The sequence below is a fragment of the Lethenteron reissneri genome, chromosome 45 (genome assembly GCF_015708825.2).
Source record: "Lethenteron reissneri isolate LAM-NWPU_2019-01 chromosome 45, ASM1570882v1, whole genome shotgun sequence".
NCBI classification, from domain to species: domain Eukaryota; kingdom Metazoa; phylum Chordata; class Hyperoartia; order Petromyzontiformes; family Petromyzontidae; genus Lethenteron; species Lethenteron reissneri.
The window spans coordinates 11022101-11045044 of record NC_083823.1 but is presented as its reverse complement, the minus strand read 5'-3'; the positions used below and the strand labels follow the sequence as shown (position 1 = coordinate 11045044).

The 22944-nt window shown below is 45.0% G+C and overlaps 1 protein-coding gene across 1 annotated transcript in view; it reads left to right on the top strand.

Annotated features, from left to right (window-relative positions):
- SLC5A7 (solute carrier family 5 member 7) overlaps positions 1–20785 on the top strand; it is a 75674-nt gene extending 54889 nt beyond the window's left edge. The window contains exons 5-9 of the mRNA XM_061570269.1: positions 1126–1274; positions 2648–2791; positions 4669–4822; positions 9568–9785; positions 12869–20785. Of these exons, the coding sequence (XP_061426253.1) occupies positions 1126–1274; positions 2648–2791; positions 4669–4822; positions 9568–9785; positions 12869–13726 (1523 nt within the window). The 3' untranslated portion in view covers positions 13727–20785. The remainder of the gene's footprint in view (positions 1–1125; positions 1275–2647; positions 2792–4668; positions 4823–9567; positions 9786–12868) is intronic.
- The last annotated feature ends 2159 nt before the right edge of the window (positions 20786–22944 follow it).

Below are 22944 nucleotides of genomic sequence, written 5' to 3'. Positions count from 1 at the left end.
CAACAATATAATTTGTGGCCACCTAGTGGAATCTTTAATAAAAGAAACTTGAGTGGTTTGTTTTAATAGTGAGTATAGAAACAAACAAGATGTATTGTAAGAGTCACTTTATTTTTCATTAATATTAAAAAAGTGAAGTTGCCTTTACATGCTTAAGCTGTTAATTTATCCATTGCATGGGTGGACCTTATCCTTATCAATCATCCAGACATTTGCCCCCCCTGAGAGATTTTGCAGGAGCCGCCACTGATAAGGACTACCAGACTCACGGATTCATCTCATCCACACTGTGATCAATCACAATTACAATCCAGGCCACAACAACACACTCACCACACTGCAGGTCACAACAACACACTCACTCACCATACTGCAGATAACCTCACTTCTCTTTCTCTCTGCTTCTTCTTTCACACGACTCAACTTGGCATCTCCTTCTGATCATTTCTTCCCTAAAGTCTCTTATAATATACTAGCTTTACTACCCGGCTTCGCCCGGGACTTGGATTCTTGTCTTGGATTAATTTAATATTCCCTTATAGTTCACTGAAAACCCCTGAAAAAATGTGATGCTTGCAAGAAAAAAAAAGCGGAAACAAATCAATGTAACTAAATCGGATGTTTTTCACTCATTTGTGCGTGATACATGGCCTACGCGGAGGGTGGGGGGGATGCGTGACGTCAGCAGGCACACTGCATAACGCTGCCGCATGCGGGTGACGTCACAAATGTGACGTCACAGATGTGACATCACTGCTCACTTGCCGTGCAATATATTAAATCCATTATTCCCCCCCCCCCCCCAAAATACAAAAGTCTATTTTTATACGTTTTACATTGTGTACAGTATGGAAGCTCCCCACATGCCAAATTTCAAGTTTTTAGCATGTTGGGAAGTATGCTAAACATTTCGAACAGACATATATATATATTTTCGTTATCAGGAAACGTGTTAAACTCTTTTATAAATGTTATTGCACGGTGTGTTGCTGGCTGCTTGACTTTTTTTTGCTTGTGCGTTTGGGCCCGTGCTGAGCATCTGTTTTAAAAACAACATAAAACAACATGAACACATATAAACAGAATAAAACATAAAACCAGCCCTTGCCCGCATGTCCCCCTTAGGAGCGACGCTGAGCGTGATCGTGGACATCAACATCGACATGGCCGTGGTGGTATCGGCCTGCATTGCGGTGCTCTACACGCTTGTGGGAGGGCTCTACTCCGTGGCCTACACGGACGTCGTGCAGCTTATCTGCATCTTCCTGGGCCTGGTCAGGGTCCCGTCTCATCACAAAAAAGATAAAGATCCTCCGTATAGCCTTAACAGACTGTTGGGGCAAGTGCTGTTCGTGAGCGCCTATGAAGGCCGTCACGGTACATGAGGTGGCCAGCACCACGCCCGACTGCCTTTGTCTCCCCAGTGACGATGTTTATAAACCGCACCAGGTACTCATTTGAAGCGGAGTCGACTTAGGGGAGGCCCAGGATCGATTCAGATAATCGACACTGGTGTTGACCATGAGCAGGTATCGAACTCGGGTTTCTGGGTTCGTAGCATAGCGCGCTAACCGCTACACCACCGCTAACACAGCACCCACGACCACCCCCAGGGTTGCCATTGATCTGGGTTGGACCAGAATAGTTCAAGAGTTGGCACATGTTCAAATAGCAGAGATTGATTTGTACTGATATCTGATAACCAGCACTAATTGTTTAACTTCATAACAGAAACATACACAGTTTTGTTAGACCTAGGCTGACTAATACATGTCAGGGTTTGGTCTGTGTAAAAATATGGCAACCTCAACCACTTACCCACCCACTCACCCAGACAGCCAAGAGGGTTGCCATCTGTTAAGGTTTGACTCGCTACATTCGAAGAATTGGCATCTGTATGCCGGGTGAATAGACCCAGGCCGATTTGTTTGACACAATAACTGACCCACGACGAGGAGCAGCTAATAATTAAACCAGTGATATAACAGCGTCCCTATAGAGCCTGTATGATGCACCTGTCAATTTAAAGCATTTATTCTCACTATTCAAGCTTTAAAATCGTGTCAGACAGCCCAAGCCACGGCTAACATACATCATCCAAATGAGTAGTCTTTTTTCGAGCTGCATCTTCCTTTAAGAAAGTGAAAAACACCACAGAGTGATGCTCCCGAGGGCAGCTCCAGAGGAGCAGACACATCATGGCCAGAAGAGATGATAGCCGGTGGTCGAGACTTAAGACAGTTAAGGGAGTAAGCACGCTGGAGAAATGCTTTTCCTTTAGAACTGCTTTATAGTTTTCTTTAGAACAGCTTTTTGTGTTTAGTTTGTTGGCCTTCCCCTGCACCTCCTATTAGCTTGGTTGACTACGTACGGTGCAAGAGAAATTCAACATCCATACATACTGTAAATTGTCCACCACAGAGATGAGAGTGTTGAAATCACCACCTGTGCAAGAGGTGACTAATATTGCTGCATTGCAAGACCATGAAATAGGAAATACGAAAGTGACTTTGTATTGCTCACTTACAATATTGCCCAGCAGCGCATTACATTATTAACTCTGATTTTAAGATGGCGATGGCTCAAGGTCTTTATTTAGCAGTGGAAAGAGAATGGCTGATGATGACGTGCGTGTTTGTCATTGCAGGGTCTCAGCGTTCCGTTTGCCCTGATGAACCCGGCCGTGAGCAGCATCTCGGAAACGGCTCACGCGTCCGACACGCAGCCCGGCTGGCTGGGCAGCGTGGATCCGCGTGACGCCTTCATCTGGGTGGACAACTACCTCCTGCTCGTACGTTTGGCACGTCACAACCACAACAAATCGTCGAGAGGCATTCGGTTGATGATGTGGCTGTGGGTGGGTCCAGGGCAACCTCACAGTGACCCTTACCCAAGGGTGCATTTTTAGATATGGAGATAGTTTAATCACCCAACTCCCCTGACAATATCAAGGATCCAAAAATAATTGAGCAATATGCTAAATGTATTTGGAAATAACAATCGTCAATGTTCTCGCAACAACATTCTTCATACAAGAGGGTTTACAAGAAAGATATCCAACCCAAAGAAATTGTACGTTCAGAGTGGAGAAGTTTTCTGTTTTTAGCGAACCGCTTTATCACACACCATTTACAGAGCAAATAATTTCACCACTGTTAAACAGGGTGTTTTTTTCTTCTTATAGTAGGACATTCAGAAGAGAGTGTTATTTTCCTTAATAGTCACAGGTCTATTTTGTTCTTGGCACCCACCACCTCATTAGTTTTACAGTGTGACACGTTCAACAGACACTGGCAGCCTATTCCAGATTAGACCTCGCTTCACGCGAACTCGTCGGTCGTCTTCCCATCGGTTTGTTCTCCAAGGTGTCGGCTTGCATGCTCGTTCTAAGCATGGACTAAATTGCCTAGACTCGCTTGGCTCGTTCTGATATCTCACCGCTTGTCCAACCAACACGGACCCTCATTGGTGTTCTGCCTCCGGACTCCTGAAAGGCTAAAATAAAAAAAATATATACATAATTCTTTCTTACACCACATATACTCATATTCACTTAATGCAACCTCAGATGTCAGTGTAATGCGATGAGACAATGTTCTGTCCAACTAATGCTTATTGCGTCCTTGCTTCACCAAGCACCCACGAAGGAATGTGTTCCTCTGTAACGCTGCATCTGCGTCAGCCCCTCGGCATAATGTGAACTCTGATTTTTAATTCCCGGTATTTCATTGAAAATGCTGTTCACCCCTCCCTCTCTGAGCATGGCTTAGGTACATTTTTCCCCCTTATTGACTCAGCCCTTGTGATTTAGCTTATCTTACAACTGGCAATAATGAGAGCAAAGGTGTGCGAGAGAAACAGGGAGATGTGGGGAGGGAGGTGGGTGAGGTAACATGGAGGGAGGAGAGGAATAGAGAGGGAAAGGTATAAACGGGGACAGCAATAGAGAAACAGATATAAACGGAGGCAGTGTGAGAAATGGATATTAATTGAGATATATAGTACCAAGAAGGCAAGAGAAAGGTGGAGACAGATTAGACGTTTTGCTGACTGGCTGGCTGGCGCAGAGAGACGGATATGATGGCCATGTCCAAAGGAGTTGCGGATTGCCTGCCTTTCATCATTTTACATCAAAATGTACTCACATTTCGTCACATGGCGATCTGACGTTGTTGCGTTGATCTTTGATAGACAACGCATTGGAGTATGGGATGTCCATGGCTAGTTAGAGACCCTTGGCCGGGAATGAATATGGAGCCACTCTGACCTGTAGAGCAATTGCTGCGTGAATCAACGTTGGCAGCTGCGCTGCACGTGGTTTCTAATCTGGCACTGCGGAGGTCAGCGAGGGTTGGTGGATTACACACTCACAAACCTCCCTCCCTACCCATGAGCATCCCTGCACCTCCCAGCGAAAACTTTGCCTGTTACCAACTCGGCAGCGTTTTGAGATGCAATTTGCACGAATGATGCAACATACAAATAAAACATTGTTATTTTAAGTTTGCATGGTTGCAGTTTCTATCATCTGATGTATGTTTGTGCACTGCTTTTGATATCTCCTGTAATTTGTTTGTTTTTGCACTAATTTCTGTTTTCTCTGCCCTGATTTGAATTCTTGTTTTTTGTTCTGATTTCTTGACTTGAAATCTTTAAACGTTTTTGCAGATGCTGGGCGGAATCCCATGGCAGGTTTACTTCCAGCGTGTTCTGTCCGCGTCGTCAGCTGCCTACGCACAGGTGCTGTCCTACCTGGCGGCATTCGGCTGCCTTGTGATGGCTGTGCCCTGCATCATCATCGGTGCTGTGGGAGCCTCGACGAGTAAGCGTGGATCACCGTTTCTCTCGGTCTCTTCTGGCCTCATTCATCATCATCATCATGTAGGGTTGTCACCTTTCACATAGGAGACCAAACACACACACAGGGGTGCCGCGGTGGCGAGATGTTAACTCCCTTGCCTGGTATGCAGGAGGTCATGGGTTCGAGGCTGACCCTGATGACACCTGCTGTATATGTGGAGTTTGCATGTTCTCTCTCCTTGTGGTCACGTTGATTTTTCTCCGGGTCCTCTGGTTTTCCCCTCCACATTTAGAAACATGCGTTTATGGTATTTGGCTGCTATACATTTCCACACGATAAGCCACTTTGTTAAGCTATCATTTCTGGTCCGGTTGCTTCTGAAAAAGAGCTACATGGCTCAGAGGGCCTTACCTAGCAAAATAAGAATAGTTTAGTTTTTAAACCCTGACAAATTTCTCAGTCAACCTAGGTCTATCAAAACCGTGCAGTAGTCTACTGTAATAAAGTTCGACAGAATATTTCCATATCTATTTCGATTTAAAGCTTTCGTGACTGCAGGGATTCATCTTCTTGATTCTTTCGGTAAAGTCACGTAGAATGGAAAAAATAAAAAGAAAACATAATGAAATAATATCTAGTTACAAATAAATTAACATACTCTTAGTTTTTTCGGTAAGTCACGTAGGTAAAAAATGCAATTAAAATTTATAAAAATAAAATAATAAAAATCACGACGTTTCGGAGGCAACACAAGTCTCCGTCATCAGGTGGGACCGTCACAGCCAGATTTGCTGTATCAAGTGAGGCAGGGATTCCAAGATGCAAGTTGTTAAATACAAGTTAAGGGGGAGGAGAGGGGGGGAGCTTATCAGAATGTGGTAGCCAATGAATGGAACGTATCGGGAGAAGGGGGGGCTAAAAAAGAGCACGAGGTGCACGAGGTGCACGTAGACGTGGACGTGTTTGTGCGCAAGTCCCTGTTGGTGCGCATGATAACGTATTAGAAGGGGGGGGGGGGGCTAAAAGAGAGCACGAGGTGCAAGTGTATGTAGACATGCCTGTGCACAAGTACCTGTTGGTGCACATGATAGAAGAGAACGAAAATGCCCATGTTGTTTATACCAGTGTTGGCTGACAATAAAGAGAGTACTGTTAAACGCTGGGGATGTTAACACTCGGTAAAGTAAAATAGTGCCTGTCAGATAAGATGGTCCAAAAATGTGTAGTTAAATATTTTTTGCATGGTTAATAACATCTTTCCAATGATTACTAAGTTTGTACCCATCATCAAGGTGGAAATTATGTCTGTGTTTGTATATCTGAATGGCTTCGTGTACAAACCTTTAATGGTAGCCAGAGGGTTTGCAGAGCACCTTGGTCTCGGAAAAAACAATATCATGAGAGCCCACCGCGTTGTAGCAATGATCGGCAACGGCGGAAGACTCAATTTTGCCATGTTTCAAATCTGACTTGTGCTCGCGGACACGATCAGAGACATGACGTTTCGTTACACCAATGTAACAATCACCACAGCTGCAACTCAGTTTATAGACTCCAGGGTATTGCAAGTCAGGGATGACATCCTTCACAGATGGAATTAGATCACGGATTTTATATACTGTACTGAATCAGACTTGGATCTTATGTTTGTTTAGAATTTTGGAGATCTTTTTGGTTACGCCAGCTATGTATGGCAACGTGATAGTTTTTATCGGAGTTTCAAGTCGCTGTTTCTGTATGGTGGGAGAAACAGCTTGGCGGATGGTGCGGTCAGAGTATCCGTTCATCCTGAGGGCCCGATGTACATGTCTTAATTCACTGGCCAGGTGGTGTTGGTCAGAAATGCCATGAACTCTGTGGTATAGCGTTTTGATGAGATAATTCTTTTGAGATGGGTTGTGGTGGGAATCAGGTTTCAAGTAGGAATCTGTGTGGCTGGCTTTCCTGTAGACAGAATGTCCCAAGGATCCGTCAGGTCTCCTCTCAAACAGAATATCTAAGAATGGTAGTTTGCCATCTTTCTCCAATTCCATGGTGAATCTGATGGATGGGTGTCTGGAATTGATGTGGTTCAAGAAGTGGTTCAATGCTGGGAGGCCATGTGGCCAAATGACGAAAGTGTCATCCACATACCTCTTCCACAGGGAATGACGCAGGGTGGATGTCTGGATGGCGTCTGATTCAAACTTTTCCATGAACATGTTGGCTTTTACTGGTGACAAGGGGGAGCCCATAGGGGTACCCTCATTCTGTTTTTAGAAGGTGCCATTCCAGGTAAAATAAGTGTTGGTGAGGCAATGCCTTTCCAGCGCAGGTACATCCGAATTCAATCCATGTTGGACCAAGTCCTCAATTATTGTTAGGGTGTCAGACACTGGGACTTTGGTAAACAGAGATACTACATAAAAACTGACGAGGATATCATCAGGAGATAGTACCATGTCCTTGACCATAGAGACTAATTGGGTTGAGTTGAGTACTGCCGAGGAGGTCTTGCCTGTGAAGGGAAGCAGAGTATCTGATAGAAAACAGACTAGTTTGTAGGTCGGGGAGTTGATCGTCGACACGATGGGTCATAGCGGGGTGCCTTCTTTATGGATCTTGGGAAGACCATAGAGTCTGGGAGGTCTTGCCGCCGATGGTTTTAGAGAGGGACGTTTGGTTGGTTCGATTAGGGAAGTCGAACTCGTGATGATCTTGTTGGGTTTTGTCGTTAGGCTTTTAGTAGGATCGCTTTTAATTTTGTAGTAACTCCCATAATTAAGTATGTCCAGGATTTTCTTGTTGTATGATTCTTTATCCATGATGACCGTGGCATTGCCCTTGTCTGCCGAGAGGATGACTATATCATCTCTCTTTTTTAGGTTCGCGAGTTCAGAGCGTTCGTTTTTGCTAATGTTACTAGTGGGTTTCTTAGGATTCTTAAGAATAGTGGCTATTTCAGCTCTTGCTACATCCGCATGGATGTGTCCTATGCCTCTGAGGGCAACATCAACCTGAGAAATGACATCCTCTACTGGTATATATTTAGAGGTGACAGCGAAATTTAGTCATTTGGCCAGTACCGTTTTCAGATTGTCAGAAATTGGGATGTTTCTCTGATTAATAACGGTCTTGTTGACATCCAGCTTTGTGATTTGTGGCTCTGATTTCTTCTTAGATAGGAGGTTGAATTTAGAAATCAGGTTGGCTTTGCATTTGGCTGACAGTGAGTCAGCAGAGGCAGAAGTGATGTTGACAACGTGGTTCAAATCAGAAGGGGACATTTTTTTGTTTTAACATTAAATGTGTTTGTAAGAGAGTTTTGTCTAAATTATCGAGTTCAACTCGGAGTAACCTTATTCTCTCTGAGATTAGTGATAGGCTAGCTTTAAATAAAATCTGTTTAGAGTTCGGTGAAGACACAGCAGCAGATGTGAGTGTGAGAGTGATGGGTATTACCTTGTTATCGCGGCATCTCTTGAGGAAGGCCAGCGTCTCGAGAAGCTGTGACTTCTTGTCTCGTTGTCTGTTAAAAATTCTAACAGATAGGTGAAATTCCTCTCCTTAGAGGGTATTAATTCTAGATTTGAAGCTTTCGTGACTGCAAGGATTAATACTCTTAGTTTTTTCGGTAAAGTCACGTAGGTAAAAAATGAAATAAAAATTAATATAAATAAAATAATAAAAATCACGACGTTTCGGAGGCAACACAAGTCTCCGTCATCAGGTGGGACCGTCACAGCCAGATTTGCTGTATTAAATGAGGCAGGGATTACAAGATGCAAGTTCTTAAATACAAGTTAAGGGGGAGGAGAGGGCGGGAGCTTATCAGAATGTGGTAGCCAATGAATGGAACGTATCGGGAGGGGGGCGGGGCTAAAAGAGAGCACGAGGTGCACGTAGACATGGACGTGTTTGTGCGCAAGTCCCTGTTGGTGCGCATGATAACGTATTGGAAGGGGGGGGAGGGCTAAAAGAGAGCACGAGATGCAAGTGTATGTGGACATGCCTGTGCACAAGTACCTGTTGGTGCACATGATAGAAGAGAACGAAAATGCCCATGTTGTTTGTACCAGTGTTCGCTGACATTAAAGAGAGTACTGTTAAACGCTGGGGATGTTAACACTCGGTAAAGTAAAATAGTGCCTGTCAGATAAGATGGTCCAAAAATGTGTAGTTAAATCTTTTTTGCATGGTTAATAACATCTTTCCAATGATTACTAAGTTTGTACCCATCATCATGGTTGAAATTATGTCTGTGTTTGTATATCTGAATAGCTTCGTGTACAAACCTTTGATGGTAGCCAGAGGGTTTGCAGAGCACCTTGGTCTCGGAAAAAAACTATATCATGAGAGCCCACCGCATTGTAGCAAATACATTAACTGTCACCTGAAACAACGGATACCTTTATCCAAACTGTCCTGGTTAAACCAAGACAAGTGGCAACCCCAACATTGTTATCATCAGACATCATTGCTAAACTATCCACCGTTGGATGGAAGTTGCCCCAAGCAGTTGCCATCTGTCATGGTATTGTGATGCAATGTAACGTCGTTGATGCAAATTAGTGATTAAAAAAGCGGTAAAGGTTTGTCCAGGAAGGGAAGCCACAGGCAAGTGGCAGTGAAGGATAGCCATAATAGGAGCCAACAATGTCCCAGGTTCTACGCTCTTACATTGGGATGTTTAGCCAACTCCAAGTTGCATTGAGGTGTGGTTATGGCATCGGCGCCTTTGGCCACAACGTCATCTTGATCTGGACCGATAACCGCGTGTCTTGCAGACTGGAACGAGACGAGCTACGGCCTGCCTGACCCCAAGGCTCGCAATGAGAGTGACATGATCCTGCCCATCGTGATGCAGCACCTGTGCCCCGAGTACATCTCCTTCTTTGGCCTGGGCGCCGTGGCGGCAGCCGTCATGTCCTCTGCCGATTCCTCCATCCTCTCTGCCTCCTCCATGTTCGCTCGCAACATCTACAAGTTGGCCGTGCGACAGCAGGTGCCAATATCGGTGGTAGTAGTAGTGGTGGTGGATCATAATAAGAGTGACAATAGTGACACGTGTGTTTGATTGAGCTGCCCTCCTTCATGGCGGTGGGCATCTCTTACGCTTGACAAGCAACTTACACCAAATCCCATCTCAACGCACGTGTGAAAGTGCACCCTCAGTGGCAGCTGTTACCATGTGACGCGAGATAACCCAGCACCTGGCCTGCGAATGGGCATTAGTTAGGCGGTAGGGGGGCGATGTTTGCTGTGCATAATCCCCATGGAGTACAGAAAAACCTCGCTGAATGCAGAGGTTTACGTTCCTGGAAAATGCCGTGTGGGCCAAAACCGCGTTTGACAAATAACACTGGTCAACAAAAAAAAACATTATTTTCTGGCCTGGACTTTTGCAGCTGCTGATTCCAAATCTGATCTCAGATTTTCTCTATCACATCTCATTTTGATGCTATCGGCATACCCCATTTTCATTGATTTTACCCGAAATTAACTGTCACTTATGATTGCAAGTTGTAGCGAGTCAGTGACTGCTTTAGTGTTAAAATATGGTGCTGTATTTTTAGGATAGTGTGTTAATAATATCATTTTATGTAGATATCCACATTTATTTTATATTTTTCTTCTGAAGTTTTTATTGAAAATGTAATATTTGATATCTCAAAAACCTGATGTGATAGTCAAAAACTGATGCCAGATTTGGAATCAGCACCCCAAAATTACATTAAAACCGTTGGAATACCTTATGCCAGAAAAAGTGTGTTGACCAGTGTAATAGATCTTGTAACACGCACGTAAATTATCACACCCTCCCTCTTTGTTTAACTAATTATATATGATGCTGCCCCTACTTGGTATCACATTTAAATAAAAAACAGACAAACGATACATGTAAATATATATATTTTTTAAATTAGAACATAGAATAAAATAAAATAAGTGAAACTGCTTACATTTTTTGTACTCACATTGAATGATGGTGAAGATGATGTTGGTTGGGAGATGTTGGAAGGAGCTCAGAGGGTTGAGGAGCCCTCTCCAGGGTCAGTTGGAGACCCACTGGGATCATTCAGGAAAGTGCCAAAGTACTGGGCACTGCTTTCACTTTTGCTTTCTTATAAATATCCGTGAAGGTGGCTAGCCTTCTCCTTTACCACTGCACTACTAAGAGGCACTTGTCTTTGCATGTGGTCCTCCTCGATCTACACATCTAGAGCCTTTTCCATTGTCTCTATCAGTGGATCACGCCAGAAAACAAGGGACAGCACTGGCTGGGGTGCTGGCATAAACACCGCCCCTTGTCCTCCGATTCCTTAAGCATTCTCACAGTCGATTAATTCAAGCCATAGTATGGGCTGTGTCTCACTTAACTAGGGAGATATGTTCTGTGGCAAGCGAAAACTCGTTAAACGATCATCGTTTTCCCATTCACTCCCATGTTAGAAGCTAAGCTACGATCGTTCTCCAATCGATACGCAAACATTTTGCTCTTTTTGCGGACAAACAGGTCTAAAGTCAAAGTTGTTGGTTATAGGGATTCTCCTAGAAAGAAAGTGCAGTAAGGGAGACACGCCTGTACCTTCTAACGGATGCAACACTCTCACTTCTAGCAAGCTTATCTCTAACTGCACTTTTTTCACTGAAGTTATAACTTTTCTCTGCTTTTATCATTACAATCGCCACCACCACCACTCAACTTACTCTTCGGGGCCATGAATAGAAAGTGAGACCGCATGAGAGTGTTGGGGAGAGAATATGGAGACAAAATAATAATCTGTAGCATAGCTAAACTAAAAATAAACTAAACTATTGACGAAAAAATAATAGATCACGACGTTTCGATCGCAACACAAACAACCGTCATCAGGTGTGAAACAAACACAGCAGGAGGCCTGCTGACATAGCTCCTATATCAGCAGGCCTCCTGCTGTGTTTGTGCTGACCTAGGAGCTACGTCAGCAGGCCTCCTGCTGTGTTTGTTTTACACCTGATGACGGTTGCTTGTGTTGTGATCGAAACGTCGTGATCTATTATTTTTTCGACCTACGTGACTTTACCGAAAGAACCAAAGAGTATGGATTCCTGCAGTCACGAAAGCTTCAAATCAAGATTAAACTATTGAGCTATATGGCTTTTCTTCAGAAGTGGCCTGGCCACAATTGATAGCTGAACGAATTGGCTATCATGTGGAAATTTATAGTGAGTCAAATACTTGAAGCGAGGGGGTTAACATCTCGCCAGTACAAGCGGATCGTGCACCACTTTTCAACGCGGAGATGAGAATCTCAGCGGTGTAAAACCACATGTAGCCGAAACATGACCCCCGTGTTCTGGAAAACACAGACGTCATTCGGTGAACCGTGTTTTTTTAATTGGGCAAATTTGGACCATGACACCAGCACACAATGGCCTCACTCGTTTAGAATCCTTAACGTCCACTTTGAAGCAGACAGCACACATGTTTATATCTGGGCCATGTAACCGCCACTTTTTAATCCGGCGGTGTGGAGGTTCCAGTGCTCACCGCTCGTTGGGAGGGGTGGGGTGTCTCCCACGTGGAGCCGGACATTCAGCAATGGAATTGCCAAAGGTGACAATATAAGGTTACCAATGACTTACAAAAAGACCCATAAACTCACAGAGAAACACCGGATTCACACAAGGACCCGCAGGCACTCACAGACTCACACAAGGACCCAAACAAAGAATCTTGAGACTAACAATCAAATTCTAGACTGGGTTTGGCATTGGGTGTCTCATAATCAGTCAGGTTTACTTAAACTAATGCTGTTGTCTGCCAGATGTTTATAGACAAGGACCCTTTCTGTTCACTCTGTTATGGGTCAGAGTTCCCATTACCAGAAACCTGTGTGGCCAATGGAACGTGTAGAACTTTATTTTGTGGAGGGACTGCTATGGGAGGGAGGGGATGGGTATTGTTAACTTTTTTAAAAATACATTACTTATATTCTCCACATTGACGCAAATCACGATATTGTACTATATAAGAAAAAGGTTTGAAACCCATCGGATTGAAGTTGCGCACAACTGTAATCACCACTGTCTGTCGTTCCGCAGGCCTCCGACACGGAGATTGTGTGGGTAATGCGGATCACCGTCTTCTTCTTCGGTTTCGCCGCCACAGCCTTGGCCCTGCTCGCCAAATCCGTCTATGGCCTCTGGTATCTGAGCTCGGACCTGGTGTACGTCATCCTCTTTCCGCAACTAATCTGCGTGCTCTTCATCAAGGGCGCCAACACGTATGGCTCGATCACAGCCTACGTGGTGGGCCTGCTCTTCCGCATCAGCGGCGGGGAGCCCTATCTGCACCTCGACCCGCTTATATGCTACCCGGGCTGCTATGTCACCGACTTTGGGCAGGGCCCCGTCACCGTGCAGCGATTCCCGTTCAAGACGCTCTCCATGCTTGTGTCCTTCCACGTGAACATTGCCGTCTCTTACCTGGCCAAGTACCTGTTCGAGAAGGGACACCTGTCACCGCGCTTTGACTTCCTCGATTGCGTCGTCGCCATGGACAGCCGCGAGACGCTGGAGAAGGCCACACTGGTGCGGGGTGGCTCTGCCTACCCCATGGACGCGAGCGATGGGGCCGTGGGTCCAGCGGCGGCCGTGGCTGCGATGGCCGGAGGAGGAGGAGGTGGCGGTAGCGGTGGCTTGCTCATGGCCGAGTTAGCGCCGGCCGTTTTGGCGAGCGTCGGGGGGGCGGTGCTGCTGCAGACGTCGGCGGCGGCGGGGAGCGGCAGTGGCGGCGGACGGGCCCGGTTTGCGAGGTCTCGCCGAGGCCCTGAGTTGGTGGCAGCAGCGGAGGCCGCAGCGAACGACAGCAGTAACAGCGACGGCAGCAGTGGAGGAGGAGGGGGGGTGCTGAGTTCTGCATCGTCTCCCGAGGAGATCTCCCACAGCGTGCCACGCTGAGGCCTCGTGAGGGCCCAAACGTGAAACGTGAATGAAAAAGTGATGAGGTGGCGGTGGCGGGGCAGAGCAAATCAGTAGAAGGTGGAGCACAATGGTCAACCACATTCTAGCCCTAACCCTAACCAACAACCTAACCTGGCCTAGGCCTAACCCTGACCCTGGTGCCCACACGTTTTGTTCATTTTTTTCACGTTTGGTCTTTTACAGAATGGGTCCTCCACAGCCTCCTCTTCTTCAACAATCGAGATCACCCAAATATATAATTTACCCTTCGAGCAATCGCGTATAACCGTCTTGTTGAGCGCGCATCTCCGCACATTTAATACCATCTCGGAATGGTCTGCACATGTTTAATGCTCAGTAACGTCATCAAGTGCTGCTTCTTTAAACGCTCTTTCATCTCTAGACATAGCACCCTCGTTACTAACTGCGAGGTCCATCTAGTTTCACATCCTACTCAGTCTAGACAGCCTTCCATCTTCGGTCACTGCTGCTTGCCCTTCCAGGTCAGGACTTCCAAGACACTACAAATCTCCAAATTTCGACTAAAAACGTAACTGTTTAAATGTCTTTCTGTAGTTATTTTCAAACGTCTTTCTCACTTCCTCTTTCTTTGGTTGATGTTAACTATTTTCACCTTTCCATGCATAGTGCCCTGAGAACGATTGTTTTAAGGGCGCTTTATAGATGTAAAGTATATCAAGTTTAAATGCTTAATGCAAACAGTCCGCCTCAATGGTAAACGATGCTTAATATTTCAAAGTAAAACCTGTTCTTAAAACATTTCTGGAGAGTATCTCGAATGAGTACAGTCTATGTTTAAAAATAGTTTCCCCTCTTAATGGACTTCGCAACACGACAAAAAGCTCTTGCCTACTAGCGACGCAATGGGTGCGTAATGAGCCACCTGAACTGCCCTCTATCACGTCCGCCAGCAAGTTTATGAAATTGGCAAACTTTAGCATCCCGATTCACGAATCTACAATTTTTATTTAGTTTTTTTCAAATGCTACTTCATTGCATTTTTTTCTCTCAATGTTTCGGTAAAATTTCGTACTACTTAACCTACTAAAATAACGTAATATGTATCTCGAACCAAATATTGGCACGTGCATAAACGCTCATTTAATGAAGTTGGCCAAACATCCCAATATAGGATGGCAAAGCTTGGGCAATTATATGTGCACCGTTTCCGGCTTCTTTTCCAAGTGCTTGTCCGTGTTTTTTTTCCTGTGCCTCCAAGCGAACAAAAATCTGTGCGCGTTACAAAATCTACAGCAGAGTGTGGGCTGCACTTTGCGCTAAATAGTGCCGCTGTATAAAAATAAGACATTGGTATACGTATACACTTTGTAAATAATTGATTCTCTGCACAAAGTGATACACCGATCAAAAGCCTTGGAGTAGATGTTAATTGATGAACCAATGCATTGATGAACCAATACATACAGTATATAGTTTATACAGTACGGTACTGTAAATTGCTCTGTTTTGCTAAATTATCACCATTCTTTAAGACTCCTGGGTAGACTAGGCCATTTTTGACTTGCGATATTTTCAACTTACGATGGGGTCGTCGTAACGCATCTCCATCGTAAGTCGGGGACTACCTGTATATCTACAAGACAAGAGCTCTTTGTGTTTCGTGGCTTGTCTTCCTGTACCTACGCACTCGTACATATATACACACAGCTCTGTGTAAAGTAGTGACATGTCTTCGTCTTCCCATGCCTCTTGGGAAGATTATAGTCTCGTGGCTCTGGCCACTTACGTGATGTGTGTTCGTGTTACTGTGAAATTAATCGCATCGGAAACGATCCGTCATCCGTGTTGTCTTATCAAAACCGCGACGTGGACTTTTGCACCAAAAAGAGATGAACACCTCGGGATACCACCCGTCCAGTTGTCCCACACATCCTGAACAGTCTGGGAATTGGGGTTTGTGTTCGGGTCGTGCAGGAACCGACTTGTATCAAGACCTGGTACAAGTTTTTCTGTGTTGCACTTTATTACAGTAACCTGCACAGTTCTGAGAATAGGCCCGAGTGCTGACTTGAGAGAATATGTATAGGTATGGTCTGTGGTGGAATAGGTGACAGCCAAAGTGCACTGGCTGATACAAGCTTCATCTTATCAAGTAATTGTTTTCATGTTTTCAAGTGCATATTAAAGGTTTTTGGGTTAGATTACAAAAATGTGTCGTTAAACCCGCCACCACCCAACAGCCAATTAGTAAGGTTTGTCACGTAAACAAAATATTACAATTAGTTCCTAGTTCAGTACACCAGTGTGTTGGAGAGGAAACCCACAACATTTACAATTTGTGTACAGTATTTCGCCGGTAATTACAACCAATCTCATCAGGCGACAGCCAGTTGTGGAGAAATACTCCTGTTTTGGTCTTAAATAGTGAGATAAATGTGATGTCATCACTTGGATCCAATCAGGTGCGAAGACCAGAGGGGGGGGGGGGGTGTTAACGTATTAATATCAATTACTATTATTGGTTGTGTTACTACCAACGAAAAGTGACTGGTACTGGAATTGCAAGTGTTGTGGGTTTACTCTGCAATACTGGTGTGCTGCAGTAGTAACTAAGTAGCATGTTTTGTTTACCTGACAAATCTTATTAATTGGTTATCGTATGGTGGCAGGTTTAACGACACATTTATATTTACCCGATATAACCAAAAAACCTCTTATGGATATTTGGAGCGAAAGCCCTCGTGTTTTCAAATGGTTTACACGTTCATTAAGCGAATAATTATTGGACATCCTCAGCTTCTTACATTAATGACTTTGTGTCATATATCTCATAGCTTCCATCGTGACCGCGTATATTTTATTTACACAGTGACTGTATTTGTATGGGCTCAGAGGACCGGGGCGTTAGAAAATCAAGGAGAAACAATTATCTTGCCTTAGACACAGTGCTGATGGGGTAAATAACTTGGAGGGTGTGGGAGTGTAGCGTGTCTAGAAATAATCATGAGCGTCGCTGTGGAGATTACAAGTAACACAATGTATATGCAGATAATTCACCTCCTTCGAGAAGCTGTCCCTGCACATTAAAAAAAAAATTGCCGATGAAACACTGTCAAAACCGGTCCCGAGTTTGCTTGTGTTAAGCCGATGCTGCTGAAGTGATGTGCTCCCCAGCAGGTCAATTATAGACACGGGGAGGGCGCGCATTGCCCACTTCGTTATGTCTTACAACATGAGGTCTTCATGGTTCACGGCATTGGTTCAACACAAGCATAGTCTCCACCGGTTACGACATTCGGTGTCTTATCAGCAGGGTCAGGATTGCTTGCACCGATGTATGTATGTATGTGAACTTCTTTCGCACTGTACGTAGACAACCGTGCTAATTTGAGGTGCGGGGAAGGACAACTAAACACAAAAAGCAGTTCTATAGAAATGCGCTTTCAATCTAGTTGATTCAAAAGTGTATAGCTACAGTGGCTTCTAATATCGGAAGAGCGTCCCAGACAGCCGCAGAAGCGCATCTGAAAGCGCGCGATGCGGTGACCGTCTGTGATGGGACTGCTTGATGAACTGTCAGGCTATTCTAGGCGGGGCCATCTTTGTTAGATGTGGGTCCTAGTTCCGGTTCAAAACGCAATAATGCACAACACATTAATAAGCGTCGTTGTAGAGAATGTCAGCTACAAAATAAATAATGAGACCATGCTGTAGTAGCGATGGGAAGGGGCAGGGTGAGTGTTTGAATGCCGTCACACTCGAGTTACTGCTTCTTAATTGCGAGCGGCTGCACCTCGTGGCAGCCTCGACCCAGTGCCCCCGGGCACGCGCTGATTGAGCCGCCGCCTCGCGTGGGGAGATCGCTTTCGGGGGCTGACGTCGAGTAGTGAATGGTGGTGGTGGTTGTGAACGGCCGTAAAACAGTGGGATTGGTGGATCATGCTGGCATGATGGTGATTACGGTGACAGCAATGATGGTGGTGGAAATATGTGTGGTCGTGGTGTTGCCGAAATTGACAATGAAGATGGTGATAAAAATAGTGGCCGTAATAAATTCGCATCAAAACGGTGGTGTAAACAATGGTGATGATAGCGATAGTGGTGATTATGATGGCGTTCATGATTGAGGTGGTAGTCGTGATGGTGATGATTATGATGGTGGCCGTGGTGACAATAACGGGGATGATAGTAATGATTGTGATGGTTGAGATGGTGATAATTGCACTGGTCAACACACTTTTTCTGGCATAAGGTATTCCAACGGTTTAAATGTAATTTTGGGGTGCTGATTCCAAATCTGGCATCAGTTTTTGTCTATCACATCAGGTTTTTGAGATATCAAATATTTCATTTTCAATTAAAACTGCAGAAGAAAAATATTAAATAAATGTGGATATCTACATAAAATGATATTATAAACACACTATCCTAAAAATACAGCACCATATTTTAACACTAAAGCAGTCACTGACTCGCAACAACTTGCAATCATAACTGACAGAGTTAATTTCGGGTAAAATCAATTAAAATGGGGTATGCCGATAGCATAAAATGAGATGTGATAGAGCAAATCTGAGATCAGATTTGGAATTAGCACCCTGAAATTAGTCTAAAACAGCTGCAAAAGTCCAGGCCAGAAAAAACGTTTTTTTTGTTGACCAGTGTTATCAGAATATGGCAGATGATGAGGCAGTACACAAAGTAGGTTCTCTACAGTTGAGAATTCTCCCACATGCAAAATAACTTTCAAATAATATTAAACGCCGATCGAGCAGAATCCCTAGACTCCGCGATGCTTTCTCCTTGGTAAATTTTTCCAAATATATATATTTAAATAATTCTATATCGACAATTGTAAAAATAAATTCCCATGGCAGGAGCAGTCTCCCTATGCAACAATTATCGTGTTGACTTACAATATAGTACTCTATAAACTCCCAAAGAGTTATGATGGGCTGAGTTCAGTGCACAGGTATCTGTCTCCTTACTAACACAGCGGTCCTCTTGCTCTCAAAGTCTAGCCCCTTGCGATGACGTCGACACCCTCCACTGACTCAGGGCCAGAAATAGAGACAAGCACAGGCTTCATTGCTCATATAGGCAGAGACACCTCCTGCTGTGACGTCGCCACAGTTGTTGCCGACAGCAAATGAGGTTGGCAAGGTTGTTGCCGACAGCAATGAGGTAACCACAGTTGCTGATAGCAACAGCCGCCGTTCACACAAAGTGGCGGTGGCGTCGCCACGACGCTTGTGGCATGCTCGGTGCACTTTGGGGCGGCTGACACACACCCCCACGTGTAACGCGTATCCAAGCACAACAGGAGAATGGATAGCCAGCTGCCACAGTGGTGCAATGGGCAGCACACTTGATTTGTAACTGAAATCGCGCCGGTTCGATTCCATCTCCAGGCGTGGCAGCTGAAGCAATCAACAGTATAAAGAGTTATGTCATGCGTGGCGGGGTAGAGTGTGAGCATGCCTTGCTCTTCCAAGACGGCTGATCAGCATGGAAGAGTAGACCAAAACACCACTGTCGAGTTCCCTCTCGTAGTCGAGGCATTTCCGTCAGCAATGGCAAGGCTGTGCCTGTACTGAGAAACTGAAGGCACTCCGTGCATCCATTACAAACATCCCACTGGGAACGGTTACCGGTTTACAACGGTTCTCGTTGAACAACCCTGCTATGTGCAAAAGCACCGATTATCGAGGAGCTCTATCGCCCTTGGCTGTGTTACTTTGTAAGCGCGACGGAATCTCGTCTTCAATCTGCCCCTCCTGCATCACTCTCGAGTCATTGTCCTCGTGATTATGGCTACCGTGGTTTCCGTGAGGCGCGATCCATAGGCGTGTGCCTGACTCGAGTTTCGAGGCGCAAGTCTTGAACAGTTTGGAGAAGTCTACGATCATCATCTATCACTCGACATTCCTACAGATCGTGCCTGCCAATCCGCACTAATTTTGACAAGCTACCATCGATTGGTAGCCACTGTAATCTGCGAGCTCAGATATCTGGCTTTCTAACTGATTGGCCGAGATATGCGGGAGTTCATGGCAGCTATCTAATACCTTCACCATGAACTATTAGCAGCACACATTCTGCCGAAGTTGGAATCCTGTTACCGTTGTCATATCTTGGGGTCAATCACCAAATGTATACCTCGCTGCAGGTGGCAGAACTTAAGAGTACAGCAGGAGTCAGGATTATGTATGACCCAGCACTTATTGATTCGCTCCAGTCACTCACTGATTCAGAGGTGGTAAATCACCTCCTCCGCTATCACTACTACCGTGGTTACCGTCTCCGTAAACGTCATTCATTGACTCCTCAATTTTGAGGACTCGGCCTACCAGACTAATCGTCTCATCCGCACTGTATTCATCCACCTCCACACTGCGGGTCACAACAACACACTCATCACACTGCAGGTCACAACAATACTCACCCAATCACTCACGCACTGGCTCACCCATTCACCACACTGCAGGTCACACCAACACACTCATCCACCCACTCATCACAATGCAGGTCACAACACGCACCCACTCACTACACAGCAGCTCACCCACTCACCACACTGCAGGTCACAATAACACACTCACCTAATCATTCACCACACTGAAGGTCACAACAACACAATCACCCACTCACTCACTCGATCACTCACCACACCGTAGGTCACAGCAACACACTCACTCACGCAATCACCCAATTCATCACCCACTCATCAAATTGCAGGTCACCTCACTTCATATTCTACTTCTGCCCACACACTGCTCCACTGTGGAATATTCCCCGAGCTTTTATAATAACGAGCCTCTTATATAATCACTCATAGCTAACCTTGCTCAATTCAAGAATCGTGCCACACTATCATATATTACGTTGATAGTGCTGTTGCTGGCCACGTGACGTTTTGGTCCTGTGTTTAACAACTGTATTCACATTATATACACGGACATAAACATATATATACACACAGCGTTTGGTTTTGCTTAGCCGATGTGTGTCAAAATTATGAACTGTGCTTCATTAGCTTGGAGAGTGTTGTCTTTGGTTCCAGTAAATATAAGTACATACGTCGATGCGTTTGTGTCCTATGTTTTTGCGTGTACGGGCTCTCTCCAGTTGTGTAACTAACTACGTAGGATTTCCAATAGAGCAGTGGTTCTTAACTTGGGGTGCACGCACCTAACTGGGGATGCGAGATGCCCTTTCTGGGCGTGCGAGACATGGACAGATTTTTTAGAAGGTAAATAATCGAAACACAAATTAAGCACGGTCACGTAAGTACCAACTACTTTGTGTCATAAAACCTATGTATGGCAGCTGAATGGATCATTGCTTCCAAAAACCACGAGAGATGTCGACGGATTTGGGAAAGCCTTCTTTAGGTAGTGGACAGCTCATGGCTGGTTATGATGCAACAACAGCTGCCATTCGCCAATGCGTGGAAATAACGTCACCACAGCGCTTGTGCCAAGCTAGGTGCACGTTGAAATCACGTAAAGTGTTGAAAGATCGCTTTCAGGTCACATGACTGACTGAGATCACTGTCCACCCTACTGTGCCAAGTTGCTGTTTTTAGCTGCCCATCACTCTTTTCATCATTCTGAGCCATGGCTCCTCTTCCCTCCGCTGTTGTTGGAGGGCGACTGTCTCCAACTACCCAGTAAGCGTCCTTCATGAGCCTCCTCCACAGAGGCCGATCTTGACACTCCTGGTACCAGTATTTGGCAAGCCCACTCAGCTCCACATCCTCAAGTACCACATCAGCCGGATCTTTTCTCTAGCACCTGCCACCGCGAATTTAGCCCTCTCCATCTGTCCAAACAGAAGCTGCTTGGACTTACAATGGCTGAACATAGGGCTACATGACCCAGCCAACGAAGCCTCGCCTGCCAGAGGAGGAGCTCAATGATAGGACTGAGTCCAGATCTTTCAAGGATATGTGAACTCATTACACAATCCATGCAGCCTGGTTAAACACAGGATGAATTGTAGGCAGGTCAACCTGAATGTTTCGACCTGACAAAGATGTTCCTTTAGACTCAGAGGGATTCATGTTCAAAAAACCTAGAGAATGGAGGACATAACTGTGGCTGAGAATAAACGTAGCTTCATGTAGAGCGACAAGCCAGGTAGCTTCCACACAGCGTAATACAGCGCAAGAAAAGATAAATGGTACTCAAATAATTCAGAGAACTCCACTGCCAAATCGGAGCTGGTCATAAGCACACTCTCTCCTCAACTGCCCCATCACTCACGAGGAGTGTTTGATGACATAAAATACCCAGGCAGGTTTAGTTTTGGTGGGGCTGATGATAAGGCCCCACCTCTTAGTGGCATGTTTCAAGTTTAGCAGCAGCGCCTCCAACTCCTTGTCAGAGTGAGCAGCAATCGCCAGATCATCAGCATACATAACAAATAAGGAACCATCGCTCGACCGCACTCAGTTCCCCATTGTATCTGTGGCAACCATGGAAAGTTTCTCAAATATGTGGTGAATAAGTATAACCCGTAAAAAAAAGTTTTTCACTATAAATCCTTTATATGCGTGGCAGCGAACTTAATATAAAGGATTTAATAAGTATAACCCGTAAAAACAAAGTTTTTCACTATAAATCCTTTATATGCGTGGCAGCGAACTTAATATAAAATGTAAAATTTTGGGATTTTTTTTTCACGAACATTAATTGTCTGGCACAACGAGTCTGTGTGCTAAATGTCAGCTCGATTGGATCACGGGAAGTGGGTTAAAAAACGACCGAAAGATTTGCACGGTCGTAAGCAAGCAAGCACGCAAGCGAACTTAATATAAAGGATTTAAAAATATATTCGCCTGTGGAGGACGCGGGGATCGATCCCACGACCTTTGGCATGGGAAGCGAGGGCGCTACCAACTGCGCTACTCCGCCAAGGCCTGTGGAGGGGTTACGCTCTGGGCTCTTATACTGTGACGTTCAGCCAAAGCCAAGAATGAGTTCTATTTGAATATATGTAAAATAATTTTTTTTTGCCTAAAAAGTGTAACATTTTGGGAATTTTTTTCACGAACATTAATTGTCTGGCACAACGAGTCTGTGTGGAAAATGTCAGCTCGATTGGATCACGGGAAGTGGGTTAAAAAACGACCGAAAGATTTGCACGGTCGTAAGCAAGCAAGCAAGCACGCAAGCACGCAAGCAAGCAAGCACGCAAGCAAGCAAGCATGCGAACTTAATCTAAAGGAT